Source organism: Gopherus flavomarginatus, chromosome 11 (genome assembly GCF_025201925.1).
Source record: "Gopherus flavomarginatus isolate rGopFla2 chromosome 11, rGopFla2.mat.asm, whole genome shotgun sequence".
Lineage (NCBI taxonomy): Eukaryota > Metazoa > Chordata > Testudines > Testudinidae > Gopherus > Gopherus flavomarginatus.
This window is the reverse complement of record NC_066627.1, coordinates 7287903-7298827: the sequence shown is the minus strand read 5'-3', so window position 1 is coordinate 7298827 and position 10925 is coordinate 7287903. Positions and strand designations below refer to the sequence as shown.

General features: G+C 44.9%; 1 protein-coding gene across 1 annotated transcript; it reads right to left on the bottom strand.

The window, feature by feature from the left end:
- Positions 1 to 9267: 9267 nt before the first annotated feature.
- Positions 9268 to 10269, bottom strand: LOC127031812 (olfactory receptor 6B1-like). The gene has a single exon (XM_050918841.1). The coding sequence runs from the start codon at positions 10267 to 10269 to the stop codon at positions 9268 to 9270; it is 1002 nt and encodes a 333-aa protein (XP_050774798.1).
- Positions 10270 to 10925: the final 656 nt, after the last annotated feature.

Genomic DNA, 10925 nt, shown 5'->3' with positions numbered 1-10925 from the left:
CTAGGTAAATATAAAAATACTATATAGGAGTGGCAGGACTTTCAAAGGCAGAATTGAGAAATCCTGAACTTACACTGGATTAAGCAAATGATGAAGGCCAGATTTTCAAAAGCAGTAGGTGCTTAAAATCGCAGATTGGTACAAAGGCAATTAGGACCTATATTGAAATATATGAGTTCTTGGTGCCTAGGTGCTTTTGAAAATCCTGTTAGGTGCCCAAATACCTTTAAAATTATGTACCCCAAGTGCTTTGCTGAATAAGGACTTTAATTAATCTATACAGAGCAACATAGGGACTGTTTTCTCAAGGTATGCTAGCCAGTGCAGAGTTTTATATCACTCAGTAAAGGTCTAAGGAGCTAAGCAAGAGTGTTGGAATTGCTCCAGTAATAATGGGTCCAATCTTGCAGCCTTTTCTCACATGAGAAATTGCCTAGGTCCAATTCTGACACCACTTAAATTGTTCTTTACAACATTAACTTCTGTGGGAGAGAATCCCACTAGACAGCTGAACGAGTGAGATCAGAATCAGGACCTGGAAATTATGTGCATATCCTGTGTAATCTATAAATGGGCCGATTTCGGAGTTTGTCAGCTCCTGGAATGCTGGACTCAGCTTCTAGGGCACCTACTCATGGACTACAACAATAATGATTCCAGAGCCTCCAGACACCACTTCCCAGACTGCTTAGAGTTTGAGACTGGAATAAGAAGCAGAACAGCTCAGGGATTCTCTGCTTAGCTCCCCCTCCCCAAAAAGGCAGACCCTGAATTGATGTGGGACCCAATGCATGGATCAGGCAGATCCAAGCCTGAGGAGATCAGGATCCAGAGGCAAAGATCCGACCTGGTGCCGGCTACCTAGAACCAACCAGGAACTCCATTGGACTCCAGACCGGGGACCCAGGAAAGGACCCTGCCCTTGCATTTTCTTTAAGCTGACCAGCGTTTACGATGCTTCTACATGCATCTCTGGACTCATCCTGGGCATTCCATCTGCCTGGGAAGATGCCAGGGAGGGGTGTGGAGCTGGGGCATAGTTGTGAATGGTGCAATATGAGGAAATGATTCTATTTTTGATATAGCCTTTCAGTTACTCTTAACCCTTTCTTTCCCTCGATCCTCTGTGACCCTAAGAACCCCTCCATGGGAGTCACTGTTCAGTAACGGTGACTTCAGACAGCCCTGACAAATTCACTACACCTAGCAAGCCATTTTAATTCACAAATGATAGCCTGGGAGGTATCCAATAAAAGCTTATGACATGCTTATGCCAAACTCTGGTGATTGCTTGGGAGGCTAACAGGCTAGTGATGTCAGGGGGCTGATGCCCCATTAAGTACAAGACTCTCACAGCCCCATTACAAGAGGAAAGCAGACATTTTCCATGCAAACATTCCTTTTGTTGAAAATCTAATTTCCTGTAACAAGAGAAAATGTTGGTGGACAATTTTCATTCACTCCTACCTTTAGTTGTGACTGGGAAGGAGTGACTGATAACATCAGAGCAGGAGGAGCAGCTGTTGAATTGCTAGTGACTGATTTTGGGACTCATGATCCAGTTTCCACCCTTGCTCTTCTGTCTTTCATCTTCGTGATATGTTTTCACTCTCTTTGTAAAGACCCCTCCACTTTCCTTGACAGGCTGGGCTGGTCCAGCTATGTTGCATTACACAAAATTTTCCTTTGCCTTTCTCTGGGTTGTTATTAGCTTTATAGAAGAAATCAGCCTCCCTGGATCATACTGATGCATGATTCTCCATTGAGATTGCTTGTGATAATCATATTTAAATTAATGCCATAGGGGAATTGACTGCATTTTGCAATTTATTGAGCAATTAGGAAGACTGAAGAATACAACTTTCTGCCATTACAGTACTAAGTATTTCACCCAGTGATAATTACATCAGGACCATATCATCAGGTTGAACTAGCTTACTGGACTCACTCAACTAGTTGAAATCTAGGCTGGGATTTTCAGTGGACTCTATGTGAATTAGGCACCCAAGTTCTATTGACTTTCCGTAGGAGGCAGGCACCTAACTCCCATAGGCCTCTTTGACAATCGGAGCCTATGTTGGTAGGAGCACAGACTGTTTCAAGAGAAAGACAAAACTGAAATGTTTCCCAGACAGTTCATGCTGTCATATTTTAAGGATTTCTGGTGAAAGGACTCTGAGAACCCTCCCTAGTTATGATAGTGGACAATGGCAAACACATATAAACCTTGAAGGACTTTGAGTAAGATAACTGGCTTTTTGTTGACTTGTTTGTTTTTGTCCATTCACTTTCATTGAGTCCTCTTATGTATCACACCTTTAGGCCCCTTTGAAAGTCATGGATTAGAAACCTGTCGTTAGGTTCCCAGACATGAAAGTCTTGGCCACACAACATACTTTCGCAGAGAAAACTATGAAATCTGTCTGTATAATAATTCCTTTTAGTATTAGTTAATCTTTCTCTCTACATCACTTTCCCTCAATGTGAATACATCAGAAAGAGCAAGTTGCAATCAGCAGGTGGGATTGTGAGGAGAAATACTGGAGACAGGGTCTGGAAAAGACAAATGGCCACATCCTACCACCAGTTATGGTTCAGAATAACTCCATTCAGTACAGTGGAGTTTGGCTGAGATTTAACAGAACTCCCACTGCAGGTCCATGGACCATATTTTCATTTCAAATCAGTGCATGCAACTCCCATTGAAAGTCAATAGGAGGCGGGCACCTAACTCTCTTATGCCCCTTAGTAGTGATGTTAACACTCTTTGCATTCCACTAATATCTCTGGTGAACATTAAACAACAGATACCAAAGTCAGACATTTTAAAATTAGCAGGTCCAGATAACTTGCCTCCAAGAGTTTAAAAAGAGCTGGCTGGGGAGTTTGATGGATCAATAATGTTAATTTTCAATGTCTTGGAGCACTAGGGAGATCCCAGAAGATTGAAAGAAAGCTAATGTTATGCCAATATTTGAAAAGGGTAAATGAGATGGCCCAGTTAATTATAAGCCTGTCAGAATGACCTTGATCCCAGGCAAGATAATGCAGTGGCTGATATGTGACTCAGTTAGTGAAGAGTTAAAGATAGTAATGTAATGAATGACAATCAACATAAAATTATATTTAAAATAATAGATCCACTTAAAATAACTTGGTACCTTATTTTGATGAGATTACAAGTTTGGTTGATAAAGGTGATAGTGTTTAGTCAATATACTGATATAGTATTTCTCTAATGCATTTGACTTGGTATCACATGGCATTTTGACTAAAAATAGAATGATGTAAAATTAACATGATGAACATTAAATAAATTAAATACTGGCTAACTGATAGGCCCGAGACTGTAACTATAAAAATGGAATCATCATCAGGTGGGTGTGTTTCAGTTGGGTCCACTGGGATCAGTTCTTGATCTTACACTATTTAACATTTTTATCCATGACCTGAAAGAAAACAAAATCATAATTGATAAAGTATGCAGAGGACACAAAATTTGGGGGAGTGGTAAATAATGAAGTGGACAAGTCACTGATACAGAGCCAGAGTAAACTGGACAACACCAAACAATTTGAGTTTTAATGTGGCTACATGGAAATGTGTGCATCTAGGAATGAAGAATGTAGGCCATACTTACAAGAAAAAGGCTCTATCCTGGGAAGCAGTGACTGAAAAATATTTGCAGGGTCGTCGTGGATAATCACCTCCACGCACAGTGCTCTGGCCGAAAGAATTAATACAATCTTTGGATGCAAAAAGATGGCAATCTCAAAAAGAAGTAGTGATGTCATTTTTCTTCTGTGTTTGGCACTGGTGCAACTGCTCCTGGAAAACCATGTTCAATTGTGGTGAACACAGTGCAAGAAGGATGTTGGTAATTGGAGAAGGTTCACAGAAGAGCCACAAGAATGATTAAAGGATTAGAAAACATGCCCAACAGTGTTTGACTCAAGGAGCTCAATCTATTTTGCTTAACAAAGAGAAGTTTCAGGGGTGGCTTAATTGAAGTCTATACGTATCTACATGTGGAACAAATATTTAATAATGAGCTCTTCTATCTAGGAGCAAGGTTCTAACACGATCCAATGGCAGGCAGTAGAAGTTAAACAATTTCATTCTGGAAATAATGTGTAATTCTCTAATGATGAAGTAATTAACCAATGGGCCAATTTACCAAGGGTCATGGTGGATTTCCATCACTGGCACTTCTTAAATCAAGATTGGATGTTTTGTTTTTGTTTTTTTCTAAAAGGTCTGCTCTGGGAATTATTTTGGGGAAGTCCCATGGCTTGTGCTCTACAGGAGGTCAGACTAGATCAGAGGTGGACAAACTACGGTCCGCAGGCCACATCCAGCCAGCGAGACCGTCCTTCCCGGCCCTTGAGCTCCCGGCTGGGGAGACTAGCACACGGCCCCTTCCCCACTCCCGCGCGGACAGCACTCTAGGTGGCAGGGCTGTGAGCTCCTGCCGAGCAGAGTGACAGTGTGTCTTGCTCTGGCCTGGCAGCGCATCTGCCAGACATTCTGCTCCGAGTGGAATGGTAAGGGGATCAGGACCAGGGCCAGGAGGGTTGGATAAGGGGCAGAGGGCAGTCAGGGGACAGGAAGCAGGGGGCGGTTGGATGGGGTGGAGGTTCTGGGGGGGTGGTCAGGGGACGGGGAATAGGGGGGGTGAATAGGTGTTGGATCCCAGGGGACCTGTGAGGGGGTGGGAGCGTGGATAAGGGTTGGGTGACTGGGAGCAGGAGTTATATAGCGGGTGGGGTCCAGGGGGGCAGTTAGGGGCAATAGTCCCAGGAGGAAGCAATTAGGGGGGGTCAGATTGGTTGGCTGTTCTGAGAGGGACAGTCAGGAGTGGGAAGTGGGAGGGAGCTGTTTGGGGGTGCCCATACAGTTTTGCAACCCCAGTGTGGCCCTCAGGCCAAAAGGTTTGCCCACTCCTAGACTAGATGACCACAATGGTTCCTTCTGGTCTTGGAATCTTTGAATCTATGAATCTAGGTTTAATTGGTCCTCCCTAAGCACAGAGGGCTGGACTTGATCTCTTGAGGTCCCTTCCTGCCCAACATTTGTATGAATCTACAGAAAGGTTAGAAGGAACCACTGCCATCATCTTTAGTCTGACCTCCTGTGTCACACATTCCACAGGGCTTCCCTGAGTTCATGCCTGTAAAACAGAGCATATTTATAAGACAGATGTTCAATCTTGTTTTAAAACATCTCCAGTGATGGAGAATCCACCACAGCCCTTGATAAATTGTTCCAATGGTTAATTACCTTCTCTGATAAAAATGTGTTCCTTTAGTCCAGGCCTGCACAACTGGTAAAGCGGCGAGGGCCATATTACTCCAAAGAAAAGGCTGAGAGCCAAAACCTCCCTTCCCGGTAGAAACACCCCGCCCCAGGGCTGCCCAGCCCTGCAGAAAAAAACCCTCCTTCCCCAGCGCCACCCCACCAAAACAGCTGTGGGCCAAAAAGGAAGGTTGGGGGCGGGGAGGTGATACTTTATTTTAAATCAACCGGGGGCTCCCATCTGAAGAGGTGGCTGGGAGCCTTCAGGGTAAAATTAAAGGGTCCGGGGCTCCGGTGGCTGGGGAGACCCAGCACGGTTGGTTCTAGGTTTTTTGCTGCCCCAAGCAAAAAAAATTTGGCTGCCCCCCGTCCCAGCACTGGGCTCCCCCCTGTACCCCCCTGCTGCCCTAGTCCTGGGCTCCCCCCTCACCCACCCACACACACCCCCTGCTGCCCCAGCTCTGGGCTTCCCCCTTTCCTCCCCACCAGTGCCCTCCCCCAACCCCGCTGCTGCTCCAGCCCTTGGCTCCCCCCGACAGTGCCACCTCCCCCCCACACCTCCTGCTGCCCCAGCCCTGAGTCACTGGTAAGGCTCCCAGGGCGGGTCATTCAGCAGGAATTTTGGATGTGCACAAAACACAGACAGGATTGGTTCCCATGTGGTTACAGAGCTGCAGTAAAGTGCAACAATTTTCAGCTTGTGTGATTGGAGGATATCTAGATGCATATTATAAGGCTGTCCTCCATAAATGAGGAAAAGTTGAGGTGCCTTTATTATTCTTTTGGTCCACTCTTTCTTTCTATGGGAAATTTGCCAATGCACTATCACTGTCTTCCTTTTAAACAAACAAAAAGGCAATGGCTGTTGAAAATAGCAATTCCAGTCCTAATAGGCATTTCTTGCTCAATTTTATCCTACTTTTTCTACAGCAAGTTAGAGTGGATCAGTATATTTGATTTGAGAGAAATGAAGTAACAACTGTCCAAACAGTTGGATAAGCATGGGAGTTTCAGGGGTTTATCAGGGGACAGGTAGGCGGTGGGGTCCTGAGGGGAAGTTGGAGGGTTCTCAGGAGAGGGCAGTTTGGGACAAGGAGCAGCGGCATTTAGATAGAGGGTGTGGTCCCGGGGGGCAGTTAAGGGCAGGGGTCTCAGGGGACAAGAACCAGCAGTATTAGATAGGAGGTGGCAATCCTGGGGGGCAGTTGGGGCAGGGGTCTGGGGAGGGGGCAATCAGTGGCCACGGGCAGGGCTGGGTCTAGCCATTTCGCCGCCCCAAACACGGCGGCACACCGCGGGGGGGGGGGGGGCGGTCTACCACTCGCGGGTCCCACAGCTCCGATGGACCTCCCGCAGGCATGCCTGCACATGCTCCACCAGAGCCGCGGGACAAGTGGACCCTCCACAGGCACACCTGCGGGAGATCCACTGGAGCCGCCTGCTGCCCTCCCGGCAATCGGCAGAGCGCCCCCCGCGGCGTGCTGCCCCAAGCACGCACTTGGCGTGCTGGGGCCTGGAGCCGACCCTGGCCGCCGGCCGGGATTCAAAGGGCTCTGGGCTGCCAGCAGCTGTGGGGAGCCCTGAGCCCTTTAAATCTCAGCCTCGGCTGGGAATCTCTGCGGGCAGCACAGAGCCCTTTGACTCCCTGCCGCGACTGGGATTTAAAGGGCTCTGGGCTCTCCGCGGCTGCAGACAACCCAGAGCCTTTTGATTCCCGGCCGCGGCTGGGATTTAAAGGGATCTGGGCTCCCCGCCACTGCAGGCAGCCCAGAGCCCTCTGACTCTCGGCCGCAGCTGGGATTTAAAGGGATCAGGGCTCCCCGCAGCCGCTGGCAGCCCAGAGCCCTCTGACTCCAGGCCGCGGCTGGGATTTAAAGGACTCTGGCTCCCTGCCGCTGCGGGCAGCCCAGAGCTCTTTGATTCCTGGCCGTGGCTGGGATTTAAAGGACTCTGGGCTTCCTGCCGCTGCGGGCAGCCCAGACCTCTTTTATTCCTGGCCGCGACTGGGATTTAAAGGGCTCTGGGCTGCCCACAGAGCGCCCTGTATGGGGGATTTAGAATCCCCCAGCAGGCCGTGGCCCGCGGGCCCTATGTTGTGCAGGCCTACTTTAGTCTGTCACTGTAAGGCAGGTTTTCCAATCCCTTAAAAATTCTTGTGGCGCTCCTCTGAACCCTCTCCAACTTATTAACATCCTTCTTGAATTGTGCCCAGTAGAACGAGACAAGTTATTTCAGTAGTGGTTAAATCAGTGACAAATACAGAGGCAGTATATCCTACTTATTTTACTTGAGATTCCCCTGTTTATACAGTCAAGGATCATATTATCCTCTTGGTCCCAGCACTGCACTGGGAGCTCATGATTACCTAATCCTCCAAGTCTTTTTCCAAGTCACTGCTTCCCAGAATTAAGTCCCTCATGTTGTAAGTATGGCCTATGTTTTTGCTCCTAAATGTACCTCTTTACATTTGACCATATTTGAATATATTTTTATTGACTGTGCCTAGTTTACTAAGAGATATTGATTTCTCTGCATAGGTGATCTATCTTTTTCATTATTGACTCACTCACAGAATCTTTGAGTCATCTGAAAACTTTACCAGTGAAAATTTTCTGGGTTTTTCAAAAAAGTTTGAATGACTTAAGGCTTGCAGGGCACCACTAGAAACACGTCCACTAAGTGATTATTTCCCATTTTCAATTACATTTTGAGACTTGTCAGTTAATCAGTTTTTAATCCATTTAATGTGTGCCATGTTAATTTTTTATCAGCCTTGGTTTCTAATTAAATCTGAGCCATGAAGATGTTATTTACATGGGATCCTGCTCAGTTTATGGTTCTTCAGCCCAGGCTGGGAAAAGACAGATCAAAAGGACAAAAACAGTTTTAAAGAGAGAGAGAAAGAGAGAGAGACTTGTCAGGGGCTCTTTGCAGGGAAACAGACTGACACATAGGGCTTGTCTATACTTACAGATAAATCATCACTGCTGCGATCCATGCAGTGGTGTTGATTTAGCGGGTCTGATGAAGACAAGCTAAGTTGATGGCAGAATGGTCTCCCATGGACGTCTTTACTACACCTCCATGAGAGGTGGGAGGCAAGTCGGCAGGAGAGTGTCTCCTGTCAGCACAGCATGGTGTAGATATCGCTGTCAACTGACCTAAGATATGTGGACTTAAGTTACGTAATTTACATAAGTGAAGTAGCATAACTAGGTCCACTTACAGCTTTAGTGTAGACCAGTCCATAGACAGGCCCTTCCAGATGGGGCTAAAACAACTGGTGCACCCTAAGCTTTTCCAGAGATGGTAAGTTCTAGGTTAGACAGACAAGCCTATAGGCTATTGATTGTTTTAAAATCCACATTAGTTAAAGAAATAGGTGTGTATGATGCACAGGTGGTAAGAACCTTTCCTTCTTTAGGAATGATCACATTGGATACTTTGAAAACTCCTAGCCGCACTATCCAATTTTTCATACCCTGCACAAAGTTTTATCTAACACGAAGAGCTGTTTGAAAAATGGTAAAGATTTCTCATAAAAACCCAAGCTCTTAATAATCATTTTTTTCAGCATATTTTGAAAAGGACTACATTTTAATTTATCAAAAATTGTCATGACATTTATTATTGAAACATGGAGGTGAAGAAATCATTTATTATGTGGTTTGATGTTTGTTTCTTGCTTTTTCCACAATGTCTCTAGAGTTTTCCCTTCCCCTTTCCTTCCTTTCCTCGTGTTTTTCTTTTTTCTATTTTGCCAATGAAAAGGGGGATTTAGGGGAAAAGGGGGGAAGAAAGGAAAAAAACAAGAAGTGAAAAATAAAGAAAAACAAACAAACAAACAAAAAACCAACAAATTTTCATGGCAAGTTCCAATGGAAAAAAAAAAGAAGAAAATTTAAAAAAACAAATGAACTAAATTTTTTCTGAACAATTTGGTTTCTGAAAAATTGTCATTTTTTTGTTCTTTCAACTTGGTGTTATCCTTAATGGATTTGCTCTGATTGTCTGAATTCTTGGGAAAGCCAAAAACATACTGGCATATTTTTTTAGAGTCTGCTTTACATCTTTGTTTCTCAGGCTATATATAAGGGGATTGACCATAGGAGTTAAGACAGCATAGAAGACAGAAAACAATTTGTTTAAATCTCTGAGTGTGTTGTTTTTCGGTAACATATAGGCAATCATTAGTGTCCCGTAAAAAATTGTAACAACTACAAGGTGAGAGGAGCAGGTGGAAAATGCCTTTTGCTTTCCAGTGATGGAAGAGATTCTCAGGATGGTGGCTATAATAAGAACATAGGAGATAATGGTAAATAGAAATGGGGGCAGAGTGAAAATCAAGGCAAATAGGAATGCTACAAATTCCACCACGTTGGTGTCACTGCAGGAGAGTTTTACCACCAGGATGAGCTCACAAAAGAAATGGTCAATTTCATTGGGGCCACAGAAAGTTAACTGTGACACGAACGACACTATTATGCTAATAGCCAGAAATGCACTTATCCAAGACCCAGCTGTGAGCTGAAGGCAGAACCTGCATGTCATACAGGTGGCATAATGCAATGGTTTACATATTGCCAGATACCGATCATAAGACATTGCTGCGAGGAGGTAACATTCTGCAGCTGCCAAAGAACCAAAAAAATACATTTGTGTAATACAGCCCATGACAGAGATGGTTCTGTCCCCAGTCAGGAGACTGGAAAGCAGCCTGGGCAGGATGATGGAGGTGTAGCAGGTTTCCATGAAGGCCAAATTCCCCAGGAAGTAGTACATGGGGGTGTGAAGGTGCTGACCAGCCATAACTAGAGCAATGATGAGCATGTTCACAGTCATGGTTACAATGTAGATAGCTAGAAATACCAGGAAGAGAAGAACCCGCAGATCCTGAATATTCTCAAATCCCAGGAAGATGAATTCTGTGATGCTCGATTGATTTCCCCACTCAGTGTTTGCTGCTGATTGCATCTAGGGGAAAGAAAATAAACTCAGCCATTTAAATTTAAGGAGATACTTTTAAATTTTAGCCAAGTATCTTTTATTTAATCCCAGAAATACCAAAATCCTCACCTCTTTTCTGGGATCTGGGTTCTTTACTCAAGTGCTGGGCTATTTAATTTCCCAACAGGTGAATCAAGACCCCAAATCAGAAAGGTGAACTTTCCTGTATCTTGACACTTTAACCAAACATGTACTTGGCTCCCAGCAGTTTGAATGTCCGATATTCCCGCTATACAAATTCATTTTAATTCTGGTAACCCATCTCTTATGAGAGTTCAAGCAGGTGCTCTCTTTATCCACACACCTGGCTGGTGCCATCCGAAATCTTTCATTTTCTTTGGTGTTCTATCTCCTCACAGTGGAATATGAGTACTCAACTGCCTTAGACAATTTTTACAATCGCAAACTCTAAATTCAATATACATTTTTCCTTCCATGACATTCCCCAGTGTACAATCTGGACTGTTGAACAGCTTTGTCCCCTCCATTCTCCAGTCTAGGATGACTTTTACAGTGCTTCACTGTGAAAGCCACCACACCTAGTCTGTTCACACACAATCTCCAGCATTTCATAGTAGCAGCCGTGTTAGTCTGTATCTGAAAAAAGAACAGGAGTACTTCTG

Excerpts from the sequence above, each read along its gene's own strand:
- LOC127031812 (XM_050918841.1), bottom strand. The coding sequence starts at position 10,269 with ATGCAATCAGCAGCAAACACTGAGTGGGGAAATCAATCGAGCATCACA.